Source organism: Chlorocebus sabaeus, chromosome 3, assembly GCF_047675955.1.
Source record: "Chlorocebus sabaeus isolate Y175 chromosome 3, mChlSab1.0.hap1, whole genome shotgun sequence".
NCBI classification, from domain to species: domain Eukaryota; kingdom Metazoa; phylum Chordata; class Mammalia; order Primates; family Cercopithecidae; genus Chlorocebus; species Chlorocebus sabaeus.
This window is the reverse complement of record NC_132906.1, coordinates 364848-379231: the sequence shown is the minus strand read 5'-3', so window position 1 is coordinate 379231 and position 14384 is coordinate 364848. Positions and strand designations below refer to the sequence as shown.

At 42.2% G+C, this 14384-nt stretch overlaps 2 protein-coding genes across 7 annotated transcripts in view; both read right to left on the bottom strand.

Moving 5' to 3' along the window:
• Window positions 1–11155, bottom strand: part of EEF1AKMT1 (EEF1A lysine methyltransferase 1) — a 91380-nt gene extending 80225 nt beyond the window's left edge. For 4 of the 6 annotated variants that reach the window (XR_005236574.2, XR_005236575.2, XM_008021648.3 and 1 more), the window contains exon 1: window positions 10384–11109. The gene's annotated coding sequence lies outside the window, so the exon portion shown is untranslated. Of the gene's footprint in view, window positions 1–10383 lie in introns of all 6 variants that reach the window. The other 2 variants (XM_008021646.3, XM_037986934.2) reach the window with 2 other exon arrangements.
• On the bottom strand, window positions 1241–10377 carry LOC103248959 (thymosin beta-4-like). The gene has a single exon (XM_073012738.1). It carries the CDS (start codon window positions 2225–2227, stop codon window positions 2093–2095), a length of 135 nt encoding a protein of 44 aa, XP_072868839.1. The 5' UTR covers window positions 2228–10377; the 3' UTR covers window positions 1241–2092.
• Window positions 11156–14384: the final 3229 nt, after the last annotated feature.

The window sequence follows — 14384 nt, the reverse complement described above, 5'->3', positions numbered from 1 at the left end:
TGCCTTGACCTCCCAAAGTGCTGGAATTACAGGCATGAGCCACCATACCTGGCCTGAAAATTTCTGTTATGAGAGGCCTTTAACTGCAAATTCAATACTTACAGGGCTATTCACATTATCAATTTCATATTGGGTGAGTTCTGGTAGTTTGTAGTTTCAACAAATTGGTCCACTTCATCTAAGTTGTTAAAATTTATCTGTATAGAGATGTTTATAGCAGTGCCTAATTGTTTCTAATGTCTTTAGGATCTGTACTGATATCCCCATTTCATTCCTAATGTCAGTAATTTCTATTTTCCCTTTTTTCTTACTAAAGGTTCATTAATTTTATTGATCTCTTTTAAAAAATAAGTTTTTGCATCGTTGACTTTGTTTTCAACTTCACTGATTTCTGCCTTTCATTTCCTTCCTTCTACTTTCCTTTTTTTTTTTTTTTTTTTTTTGAGACGGAGTCTGGCTCTGTCGCCCAGGCTGGAGTGCAGTGGCCGGATCTCAGCTCACTGCAAGCTCCGCCTCCCGGGTTCACGCCATTCTCCTGCCTCAGCTGCCCGAGTAGCTGGGACTACAGACGCCCACCACCTCGCCCGGCTAGTTTTTTTGTATTTTTTAGTAGAGACGGGGTTTCACCGTGTTAGCCAGGATGGTCTCGATCTCCTGACCTCGTGATCCGCCGGCCTCGGCCTCCCAAAGTGCTGGGATTACAGGCTTGAGCCACCGCGCCCGGCCCTTCTACTTTCTTTGCATTTGTTTTGTTTTAAGCTACCTTTTTGATCTGGGAGTTTAGAACACTGTTTTGAGACCATTCTTCTAATTTAAGCGTTTAGTGCTTTAAATTCCCTTTTAGCAACATCCCAGCAAATTTGTATACTTTTTCACCCATTTTCATTCAGTTCAGTGTACTTTTAAATTTCTGTCTGGCTCATATATTATTTAGAAGTACACTGTTTAATTTCCAAGTGTTTGGAGATTTTCGTTAGGTTTTCTAGCATGTATAATTTCAATACTTTTTTCAAATGCTGAAGTTTGTGTAATGGCTATGGATATGGCCTATGTTGGTGAAATGTTCCATGAATACTTGAAAATAATGTGTATTTTGATGTTGTTGGGTGAAGGGTTACATAAATGGAATAGATCCTTTCGGTTAATGGTGTTATTAAGTCCCCTGTATCCTTGCTGGTTTCCCATCTAGTAGTTCTATCGATTGCTGAGAGGGAATTGAAGTACCCAGCTGTAATTGTGGATTCAGTTTTTACTTCATGCTTCCTGTAATTTAAATTGTTCTAATTTGGTATGTACACTCTTAGAATTGTTGTTTGTTCTTGATGAATTCACTCTTATCATTATGTAATTCTGTTGTTGTTGTTCTGGTGATTTCTTTACTCTTTCTAAGTTTTTTTTTTTTTTGAGACGGAGTCTCGCTCTCTCGCCCAGGCTGGAGTGCAGTGGCTGGATCTCAGCTCACTGCAAGCTCCGCCTCCCAGGTTTATGCCATTCTCCTGCCTCAGCCTCCCGAGTAGCTGGGACCACAGGTGCCCGCCACCTCGCCCGGCTAGTTTTTTTGTATATTTTAATAGAGACGGGTTTTCACCATGTTAGCCAGGATGGTCTTGATCTCCTGACCTCATGATCTGCTCATCTCCGCCTCCCAAAGTGCTGGGATTACGGGCTTGAGCCACCGTGCCCAGCTTTAAGTTTTTAAACTTACTTGCATATTTTAAAAATTGTGCATTCCGATAATTAAAATCATTTGAACAAAAAAAAAAAAAAAAAAAAGGGCACTCTAATTAAACTGCATTACAGCCTGCAGGACACCTTGGGACAGCTTGGTTTTACTCCAGATTTCACTGTCGTTCCACCCCCACTTCTTCCTTCACCAACATGCAGGTTCTTTCCTTCCCTGCCAGCCAGATAGACAGATGGAAGAGGCAGGCATGGCCTTCGTTGTCAGTAGTTCTTTTATGTGACAGGGGCAGCACAGTCATTTAAACTTGATCCAACCTCTTTGCATCTTACAAGTTAAACAGCTAAAAGAAGTAAAATAAGGTGGCAATGCTTGTGGAATGTACAGTGCATAGTGGCAGCACACGCCTCATTACGATTCGCCTGCTTGCTTCTCCTGTTCGATCGTTTCTTTGGAAGGCAGTGGATTTTTCTCTTGCAGTCTCGTCTTCTTCAGTTTCGATTTATCGAATTTCTCGATCTCAGCCATATTGGGTTTGTCAGACATGGTTGCGGAGGAAAAGCGGAGCGAGGCACGCAAGAACGAGCGAAGTCTGGTCTGCGCAGTGGCCACCACCAACTTGACTTCTTTACTCTTATGTCTACTTTACCTGCTATCAATAAAAGTGCTCATGCTTTTTAAAAAAATCTTGTATGGTATATATTTTCCTTCCTTTCACTTTCAACACACACACACCCTGCTAATTTTGAAGTGAGTTTCTTGTGGGCAGCACATAGTTTTCTTCTAAAAAAAAAAATCCTGGCCAGGAGCGGTGGGTAGCTCACGCCTGTTATCCCAGCACTGTGGGAGGCTGAGGCGGGCGGATCATGAGGTCACGAGTTCGAGACCAGCCTGGTCAACATAGTGAACCCCGGTCTCTACTAAAAATACAAAAACTAGCCAGGCATGGTGGAGGGCACCTGTAATCCCAGCTACTCAGGAGGCTTAGGCAGGAAAATCGCTTAAACCCAGGAGGCGAAGGTTGCAGTGAGTGAGATTGTGCCATTGCACTCCAGCCCAGGCAACAGTGTGAGACTCCAACTCAAAAATAAAAATAAAATATAAATCATTACTGATAAGCTCTTTTATTGGTGCATTTAGACCTTTTACACTTAATGTTATTATTGATATATTGTGCTTAAGTCTGCTATTTCATTATTTGCTTTCTGTTTCTTCCCTTGTTTTTTTTTGTTGTTGTTGTTTGTTTTTTTTTTTCCAGATGGAGTTTCACTTTCGCCCAGGCTGGAGTGCAGTGACGCAGTCTTGGCTCACTGCAACCTCCGCCTCCCGATTTCAAGCGCTTCTCCTGCCTCAGCCTCCCCAGTAGCTGGGATTACAGGTGCCCGCCACCACGCCCAGCTAATTTTTGTATTTTTTAGTAGAGACAGGGGTTCACCATGTTGGCCAGGCTAGTCTTGAACTCCTGACCTTGTGATCTGCCCGCCCTCTTCCCTTGGTTTTAATTCTTGTTTCATTTTCTAGCTTTCATATATGCTTCTTGAATTTTTCTTTTTAGAATTATTTTATACCAAAAGACAAACAGGCAAAACATTTCAATAGGCACTTTATAAAAGATGACACACAGATAATCAAAAATCATATGAAAAGGTGTTCAACCTTGTCATCAGGGAATGCAAATTATAATCATAATGAGGTACCACTATACACCTACCAGACTGACCGCAATTAAGAAGTCTAACATCAAGTAGGCATATAAATATATGAAAAGCTGCTCAAAGTAGAAATATATAATAGAGGCTGGGCATAGTAGCTCAAACCTGTAATCCCAGCACTTTGGGAGGCCAAGGTGGGCAGATCATGAGGTTAGGAGTTCAAAACCAGCCTGGGCAACATGATGAAACCCCATCTCTACTAAAAATACAAAAAAATTAGCCAGGCATGTTGGCGTGCACCTGTAATCTCAGCTATTTAGGAGGCTGAGGCAGTAGAATCGCTTGAACCTGGGAGGTGGAGGTTGCAGTGAGCACACATCACACCACTGCACTCCAGCCTGGGTAACAGAGTGAGACTCCATCTCAAAAAAAAAAACAGAAGGAAAAGAAAAGGAAAAAAACATGTAATAGAAAAAATTAAACTCAACTGAAATGTCCAGCTATTAGATAGTATATAACGTTGTATATTCCTACAGTATAAATATATTCACTACACAGCAGTGAAAACATTTTATAAATCTATTTCTTTCTCTATTGTTAGCTTACTAGCTGTGACTATTTAAGAGGTTGCTTAAGAATTATGGTATATGGCCGGGTGTGGTGGCTCACATCTGTAATCCCAGCACTTTGGGAGGCTGAGGCAGGCGGATCACCTGAGGTCAGGAGTTTGAGACCAGCCTGACCAATATGGTGAAATCCTGTCTCAACTAAAAATACAAAAATTAGCCAGGTGTGAGGGCAGGCGCCTGTAGTCCCAGCTACTGGGAGGCTGAGACAAGAGAATTGCTTGAACCCAGGAGGCAGAGGTTGCAGCGAGCTGAGATCGCGCCACTGCACTCCAGCCTGGGCAACAGAGCCAGATTCTGTCTCAAAAAAAGAAAGAAACTTCCGATAGTATACATAAATCCATTTCTCTTCTCCAAATCTTTGTGTTACTGTTGTCATACATCCTACTTTTTACATTTGTTATAAATGCCACATTACATTGTTAAATTAAAAACTCATATATATATTTAACTCCTCATTCTGTTGAATAGCTATTTCCAGCTGGTGTCATTTTCCTTCTGCTTGAATTTCTTCATTGAACATTCCTAGTACAATTCTGCTGGTGATGCGTTCTCTCAGCTTTTGCTTCTGACAATGTCTGTTTAACTGTGGGTATAGAATTTGAGGTAGACAAGTTTTCTTTTGGTATTTTAAAGATAGTCCTCCATTGTCTATTCACTGCATTGTTTCCACACATAAAACCTGCTGTAATTCTTATTTTTCTTCATGTCTTTCTTTTCTATGGTTTTAAAGGTTTTTCTCTTTATTACTGGTTTTGGGTATTTGATTATTATGTGCCTTGGTGTGGTTTTTTACATATTTCTTGTACTTTGTGTTTATTGAGCTTCTTAGATCTGTGGGTTTATAGTTTTTCACCAAAATTGGAAAAACTCTGATCATTATTTCCCAAGTAATCTTCTGTCGCCCTTCCCTTTCAGGGACTCCAATTATACACATATTTAGTAGCTTCACATTGTACCACAGCTCTTTGATGCTTTCTTCATTTTAAACTTCTTTCTCTTTGTATTTCATTTGTGATGGCTTCTATTTCTAGTGTTCAAGTTTACTAATCTTCTATTCTTCTATGCCTAATCTATTAATCCCCTACAGTGTAATTTTCACCACAGACATTTAATCTCAGACATCTCCAAGTTACATGAGTCTTTATTTGCATATTTCCAGTTAACATGTTCAATCTTCCCTGTAGCTTTTTGAAAGCATAGAATATAAATTTATTTTAGCATCCTTGTCCACTACTTCTAACATACATCTATTCTGGGTCAGTTTCAGTGGACTGATATTCCCATTATGGATTGTATTTTCTTGATTTTTTACATGTCTGATAGTTTTTTTAATTGAATGCCAGACATTGTGAATTTTAACTTGTATGCTATATATTTCTGTATTTCTATATAATTATTCTTGATTTGCACTGAGACACAGTTTAGTTACTTGGAAACAATTTGATCCTTTCAGGTCTCATTTTTAAGACTGTTAGACAAGAGCAGAGCAGCACTTAGTCTAGACTGATTACACTCCATTACTGAGGCAAAACCCTTTGAAGTACTCTATCCAATGCCCCATAAATTATAAGGTCTTCCAGTCCAGCTGGTAGAAAAAGACACTATTCTGGGTCTTGAATGAGTCAGGTACTGTTCCTTCAAATCTTTTCAGATGTTTATTTCCGTATCTTCCAGTAGTTTCTCAAGGAGGTCCCTCTGCAGATACCTGGAGTTCTTTCTCTATTCTCTCTGGTACTCAGCCTTGCACTCTAACCATCTTGGCCTACCCAGATTCTCAGCTATTAGTGTATTTTATGTGTGGCCCAAGACAATTCTTCTTCCAATGTGGCCCAGGGAAGCCAAAAGACTGGACACCTCAATCTTTTGAAGGGTCTATTGGGAGGCTAAGATTGTAAATAGTAGTTAATTTCAGCGAATTTCAGCTCTCTGATCAGCAGCAACTACCCATTCTCACCCTCTAGCCCGCTGACAAGCAGCTATGCATGCACTCTTGTTTTAAGTCTTAATTTATAAAGGTGACAGACAGGACATGGAGAGATCAATGCCACTGAAAAGAAAGTTTAATGTTACAATTCTCCCCAGAAATGAGGGTCATGGCATGCCACAGGGGGCCACGTGAAACTCTGTCACAAGCAGAGACCACAAAGCAGAGAAAGGACCTGAGACTATGCCTTTATTGCTAAGTAAGTGGGAAGGATCTAGGTGGGGACATCCCCTATAGGGGATAAAGCAAAAACAGGCATTGTATGGTTGTCACCAGGAAGTCTGTGATATGAGGTTTGTGCACCCACAAGAGAGGGCTTAAAAGGATGATGTAAACAACTTTAGCCTTTAGTTTATCCCTGTAATTAATACATGCCAAATAGGCAAACACAAAATCTAAACACAGAATAGTTCCAGGAGCAGCTTGGCTATGCACACATTGAGGAACACCTTGCACAAAACTTACAGGAAATACCTGTCTTTCAAACATTGGAATAATCTGTTCTGACTACCTTTGCTGCTTCCAATAAGAAAGCCAAAGACACAGGTGGCAGTCATTGTTGCAAGCCCCTTTCCCTCTGGCTAAAGTGACTTCCAGCAGATTTAAAGTGCCAGCACCTTTCCCCCATGCTTTTACTTTTCTTTTTTACCCTTTCGGGAAGCCAGACATCTAAGGACTGAGACACTGAAACACAATGGCTTGCAGAGTTATCACATTATTATTCAAATGCCTAATTTTCAACATAAAAATTACAAGGCACACAAAGAAACAGGAAAGTACAGCCCATTCAAAGGAAAAAAATAAATCAAGAGAAACCATCCCTGAGAAAGACTAGATGGCTGGCCTCATAGACAAAGACTTTAAAATAACTATCTTAAAGATTCTCAGATAACTAAAGAAAGATGTAGAGTAAGTGAGGAAAATGACATATGAACAAAATTGGAAATATAAATAGAGACAGAAAACAAAAGGAGACTAGAAATTCTGGAGCTGAAAAGTACAACAATGAAATGAAAAACTCACTAGAGGAATTAAAAGCAGTTTTAAGCAGGCAAAAGAGAATCAGCAAGCATGAATATAGGAAAATGAAATATACACATACAATGGAATATGATTCCCTTGGAAAAGGATATTCTGATATATGCTACAATATAGATAAACCTTCAGGACATGATGCTGAATGAAATAAGCCAGTCATTTAAAAAAATACTGCGTAAGTCCATTTATATGAAGTACCTAGAGTTGTCAAAATCACAGAGACAGAAAGCAGAATTGTGGTTGCTAGGGGTTTGGGGGAGGGGAGAATAGTGTTGAATGGGTATAGTGTTCAGTTTTATAAGCTGAATAGTGATGGATTATCTACTTCTAAGGTTTTTATACTTAGAACTAAAAATAATTTCAGTCATCATGGGGTTGTCTATAGAAGTCCCACCAAAGAATGGTATGAATACTTGAAATGAATAGTTCTAGTTTACTGCAATAAGCACAAAGAACACATTTTCAGAAAAGCATACGAGGACCCAACAGGCTGGAATATTTCCAAGTAAAAATTACAAAGATTAGCTTGTGCGCATGCTGAACTGAGAAAACACGGCAAAATGATCTTCAAACAACTAAAAGGTTTCAATTTGGTATTTCAGAATTGTGAGTTCATACAGGAAAAAAATCAGGGAACTATTAAAAGCCAATGTTGCCTGGCAAAATTGAAGAGTACAAGTTCCTAAAAAAGGCTACACCACAATACTGCCTAGAACTGAAAGAAAAATAAGTGTTTGTGAGTATGAGTGTGTCCATATACATATGCAGACACATACATACACACATATGCATATATATTTATCTTTGACATAGAAATAATTTTTTTTTTTTGAGACAGAGTTTCACTCTGTTGCCCAGGCTGGAGTGCAGTGGTGTGATCATGGCTCACTGCAGCCTCAAATTCCCCAGCTCAAGCAATTCTCCCATCTCAGCCTCCTGAGTAGCTGCGACTACAGGTGCACACCACCACGCCCAGCTAATTTTTGTAGAGACAGGGGTCTCCTCATGTTGCCCAGGCTGGTCCTGAACTCCTGGACTCAAGTGATCCACCCACCTTGTTCTCCCAAAGTGCTAGGATTACCAGCATGAGCCATCATGCCCAGCCATTTTCATTTTTATTAGTACTTTCCACAGCTGCACCACTGAAAAAGGGCTTTTATTACCAGAGTCTCCTGCTGTCGCCCAGGCTGGAGTGCAGTGGTGTGATCTCAGCTCACTGCAAGCTCTGCCTCCCGGGTTCATGCCATTCTCCTGCCTCAGCCTCCCCAGCAGCTGGGACTACACACGCCCGCCACCATGCCTGGCTAATTTTTTGTATTTTTAGTAGAGATGGGGTTTCACCATGTTAGCCAGGATGGTCTCGATCTCCTGGCCTCGTGATCCACTCACCTCGGCCTCCCAAAGTGCTGGGATTATAGGCGCAAGCCACCGTGCCCGGCCATCGAAGAAGGGCTTTTAAATTACAGTCTGTAACTTGTTAATCACTTAGAAATAAAACATGAAAACCAAAAAGGAATCAGTTGACTTTAAGTGCAAAACAAGGAATTCCAAAGAGCAATTTAATAAAACTGTCTACTTTCATAGCTGTAAAAGGCAATTAAGTTCCAATCTATGTAAGAATTTGATCCCAAAATAAAAGTTTGAAGTGTATCAAATCCACTCCTTTGATAATCACTTTCTACCATGTAGGAAGCACTGTTCTAGGTGGTAAGTCTCAAAGTCCTTATTCTCTTGGTGCTTACATTCTAGAGAGGAAGACAGACTAAAACAATACGTATGAAATAAATGTTAGATAACAGTAAGATTAACAGAGGAACACATGGAGAGCATAGGGGGCTGCAATTTTAAGAGTCATAGAATGTTTCCTACATTGTTAAAGTGAGTTCAAAAGTGCATCACTTCTAATGAGGAAAACTGAAATCGGTTAGCAAGATAAACATCAAAGATTAAATGAAATGGCCGGGAGCAGTGGCTCACGCCTATAATCCAAGCACTTTGGGAGGCTGAGGCGGGCATATCACCTGAGGTAAAGAATTCGGTATCAGCCTGGCCAACATGGTGAAACCCATCTCTACTAAAAATACAAAAACTAGTGAGGCATGGTGGCAGCCGCCTATAGTCCCAACTACTCAGGAGGCTGAGGCAGGAGAATCGCTTGAATCCGGGAGATGGAGGCTACAGTCAGCTGAGATCTCGCCATTGCACTCCAGCCTGAGTGACAAGAAACTTCATTTCCAAAAAAAAAAAAAAATTAAATTAACCTATTTTTAACATTTTTTAAATCACTATTATAGCTTTATTATTTTTAAAATTTCTACGGGGGTGTATGATCCAAAAGAGTTGGGAAGTACTGTTATATTATTATTATCTTTAAATTTTTTCTGGCTACTCTGGGCACACTGTCTATGGGGTGGTCCTGCACCACAAGTGGCAGTAAAAAAGTTTTTCTTTATATTTTAAAATTTGTACCTATGGATTATATTGAAATTATATTATTATTAAACTGACCTTGGACCTTATGTGGCTCAGACTCTAGATCAGCAGTTCTCACAGAACGAGGAGCCCTTTTGTCGCTAAGGGGAACATCTGGCAATGCCTGGAGACATTTCTGGTTGCCATAAATGGGAAGGAGGGTGCTACTGGCATCCGGTGGGTAGAGGCTGCCGAACTTAAAATTCACAAGACAGCCCTCCACATCAAAGAAGTATCCCACCCCATAAGCTGCAGCCGAAGAATTCTAGCTTAGGCAGACACATGGCGAACACCAACAGTAAGGTGGATGCCCTCTATAGAGAAGCACCATTCACGCCCTGGGATCAGAGTGGAGGGCCTGAGTGGGGAGAGGAGTGAAAGAGCAGATGGAGTTTCAACTCGACCTGAAGGAAAGGTAGGGTAAGAGTGAGGATTTCAGAAGAATGGAACAGCCTGACCAAAGGGTCGGACACGTTGGTTTGCAGCGTAAGCAGGGATTAGCCGGCTTCTCATGGGCTGTGGTTAGTCTCTTTTCGTATAAAATGACTCAATTTCCATGTTACCAAATTTACTTAGGGCAAAACCACCATACTATAATTTCCACATTCATTCTTGTGTGAAATTAGGTTAAGACAGTGTGATCCAGCGGAAAGAGCATTAACCTAGGAGCCATCCCAGACTCCAGTAAACCGCAGGAGAGCGAGACTCCCTCTACGAATGGGTAAGGCCTAGATATTCTCCAAATACTTTTTATAGATTGCTGTATGATTCTACCCTTAGTCCAATTTACGTCCAGAAAAGGGCCAAAGGTTTTCATTCTCTTTTCATCTTTGAGTCCCCCTGCCTCAAACAGTTCCTTCCTTATCGCTTTCCAGAATTCTATTTATCCTGTTTTTAAATTAACTTTAAAAAGGAGGTAACGCTTACAGTGAAATGCAGGTCGTAGGTGTGCAGAGCGACGTTGTGATGTACACCGCGTGTAACCACAACCCCCATCAGGAAGGCCTTCCTGTCTGACACGTGGCTCCCTCCAGGAACGTCCCAGCGCTTCTTCTGCACCTCCGAACCTACTGGCTTCGGAGTCAAGGCAGCAGCAGTGAAGCCGTTTCGCAGTAAAGCCGCCCTCGTCCTGGTCTATTCCACCTCGCAGCCCCCGCACCCGGCAGGGTGCCCGCCTCAGAAGCCCCGGCGACAGGGCCCGCCCTCCAGGAGCCGACAGTCAAGCCTGGTCGGGTATTTCGCCAACTCCCTCCACGAACTTCGGAGAGCAAAGATGGAAAGGACCGCAGGCCGAGTCCTGTTTCTACGCGGAAGGAAGGCCTCCACGCGCTGCCGCAGCCTAGGGGTTCACGTCCCCCTCAGCACCAAGGCCGCCTGAGGCCCGGGAGCCAACGTGCGCGGCCCAGGACGCGGCCCCTTCAGCGACCCGGACACGAGGCCCGACGGCGCCCAACCAGCAACCAGGACCCATTCTCAGGCCGGCGCCAGCTCCTTCCCTCAGGCATCCGCCAGCCACCGCTAACTAAACTCTTCCGCTACCACTGCCCTCGAAAAAAGGTGAGACACACACACACCAAAGGCACCCAACCCAGTCCAAAACCCCTCGGCGGCTCGCAGCAAGCCCCACAGCTGCGCCGGAACCCGCCACTCACCAGCCGCGCGTGCGCAGTCGCCCAGACTCGCCGTGAGCAGTGGGAGGGGCTGGGCAGAGTCGCGCTCGCGCAGGCGCAGACCCTCCCGCCCAGGCGCTTGCGCAAGACAGGCCATCTCCCGGCAGCGTCTCAATCTCGCGTTTACAATCCTGGGGGTTGTATATATATTGATCAACGCACTCAACACTGAAGACCCTGAAAGACTAACGAGTTTTAAAGGTTCCCCTCCCCTCACCGCCAATCCCTTAAATTTTACCAAAGCCTCAATTTGATGTCAACATTTAAAGTCAACGATTGGATTAAAAGACTGAGCAATTGACCAATAAAGCCTTAATTTTGAAAACCTACGTGACTCAGTGCAAAACAGTGGGTTTAACTTTAATTAGGATCTTAGTTCCTTTTTTTTTTTTTTTTTTTTAGGCGGAGCCTTGCTCTGTGGCCCAGGCTGGAGTAGCTGTGGTGTGATCTCGACTCAGTGTGGCTTCTGCCTCCCGGGTTCCAGCGAGTCTCCCGCCTCAGCCTCCTGGGTAGCTGGGATTAAGGCGCCTGCCACCACGCCCAGCTAAGTTTTGTATTTTTAGTAGAGAGGAGGTTTCACCATGTTGGTGAGGCTGGTCTCGAACTCCTGACCTCAGGTGATCCGCCCGCCTCGGCCTCCCGAAGTGTTCGGATTACAGGCGTGAGCCACCGCGCCCTGTGAGGGCCTTAAATATCTCTTGCCACCATTCTTGGAGGCAGCTGATGAGACAAGTGAAGGAACGACTCGGGGCCAGGTGCAGGGCTCACGCCAGTAATCTCAGCACTTTGGGAGGCCGAGGTGGGCAGATTACCTGAGGTCAGGAGTTTGAGACCAACCTGGTCAACATGGCGAAACTCCATCTCTACTAAAAATACAAAAATTAGCCGGGTGTGATGGCACACACCTGTATTTCCAGCTACTTGGGAGGCTGAGGCAGGAGAATCGCTTACATCCACGAGGTAGAGGTTGCAGTGAGTCAAGATCACGCCACTGCACTCTAGCCTGGGTGACAGAGGAAGTCTGTCTCAAAAAAAAAACCAAAAACCACACTAGACTCAGTTTTTCTTAAAACAACAAATTACCTGTAATTACAAAAACAGATTCACGTGTTTTTCTTCCATTGAGTGCTTTATCACAGTTATTCGAATTATTCTAAGCATGTTGCAAAGGATATTGCTTAGATTTCTAGTCCTATAAGGTACTTTGAGAAAAGATTGTATAAAGTAAAAATCAGGAAAATGTGGTTAAACTCTTCTTCTGAGTTTCACAATAGGCATTAATGTATTAAAGCCTTCAACTTAATGCACTGAAGAAACCCGTTTTATCAAAACGCATTTAATAACAATTATTTTTAAGAATTACTAATGCATGAAACTCACTTTGAGAATCACTGTTAGGATTTTTTCATTGTTGTAGAAATAATAGGTACATATTCAGCAGAAAATAAAATCCTTGTTGCTGTGGTTTGAATAGCTCCCTTGCAAAATTCAATTGTTGCCAATGTGCCAGTATGGAGAGATGAGGCTTTTAAGAGGTGATTAGGCCAAGAGAGTTCCTCCCTAATGAATGAAATTAGGTCCCATTACAAAGGGGCTTGAAGGAGGGAGTTGATTCTCTCTTGCCAGCATCCGGTGACGGCTTTCTTGCCTCTTCCACATGATGGAAGGCGAAGGGCAGCCTCCAGAAATGAGAGAATAAGTTTCTGTTCTTTAGTCTCAGGTATTGTAACAGCATCAAACAGACTAAGATAGTTGACTTAAATAGAACACACTAAGATAGTTGACATAAATAGATCCATTTTCTCATTAAAAAAAAGATACAGTAAATAAATATGGTGAATTCTACCCCAATATCCCTAGGGTGGTTGTGGCTAGGGCTACAACGTAGTATCATATGAAGATACTACAGCATGTATTTAAAAGCAATTGACTATTAGGTATCAGACTAAGTGTTAGGATACGTTTATCTAATAAAATGAAATGTGTTTTCAGAAATCATCTTTAAATACAATGGAATTTATTGAACATCTACTATTGTATTTTATCCATCACTTTTAAATTTTTTCTTTGGAACACTTATAAGCTCATGTATGGATAACAGACCTGTGGAAATTAATGTAAGCCCTATGTAGCTTAGTTAGAAATTGAATCTAGGTCTGCCTCTACCCTGTAGTCTACCAATTCAACTAGCTTTACCAGGTAAGTCCTTAGAAATAACCATAACATTCAGGGCAGTGCAGTTATAAACAGGTGTACAAATAAGAAGTTCCACTACTCAATATATCTTGGGCTTTCTTAAAGGAGTATTTGAAGCCTAAGATGGTAAAGTAGGCAGAAATGAACATTATCAAAACAAGAACAAAACTGCTCACTACTATGGGAATAACAATGTTTAGCAGATCCTATTTGTTTTTGTTCATTCATCATCTCTGGGAAACATCCATGACTTACCTCAGTTCACTCTCATGCTATATATTAAAACTAATTTACAGGGACGCTCAGCAGGAGGTTGAATTATACGCCAGAACTGACACAGGATGCTGCCGGGGGTGCTGTGTGGAATTTCCCAGCAAAAGATTATTTCATTTATTTCACCAAATATACCACTTCCACTTAGTTTTAAAAGAAGTCAAACTGAATTGCCATTTGAGATTACATAGAATGCACAAGACCCGATCTGAGATCCTATGTTTAAAAAAACAAAGAAGGCCGGGCGCAGTGGCTCCCGCCTGTAATCCCAGCACTTGGGGAGGCCGAGACGGGCGGATCACGAGGTCAGGAGATCAAGACCATCCTGGCGAACAGGGTGAAATCCTGTCTCTACTAAAAATACAAAAAATTAGTCGAGCGTGGTGGGCGACTGTAGTTCCAGCTACTCGGGAGGCTGAGGCAGGAGAATGGCGTGAACCCGGGAGGAGGAGCTTGCAGTGAGCCGAGATCGCGCTGCTCACTCCAGCCTGGGCCACAGAGCAAAACTCCGTCTCAAAAAACAAACAAACAAAACTGTCTTATAATCTAATCAGCCAGTCAAAGGCGTCACTCATAAGCAACCAAACTGTATTTTTGGAGAGCCCCATTAAAGATGTCTTTTAAAAAAGCAGTTACAGATTTTTATGTATTTGGGACCTTTGAAATCATCTGTGGCTCTCAAATGACAGATGATTAGCTTGTGTGTATGGCCCCACACTTGGTAATGAAAGAAAGGAAACAAAAATACACTCTAATTGGTTTTCTTAAACAACTTTTCTTTATCCACCT

Coding starts and splice junctions, on each gene's coding strand:
- LOC103248959 (XM_073012738.1), bottom strand. CDS start 2,227: ATGTCTGACAAACCCAATATGGCTGAGATCGAGAAATTCGATAAATCG.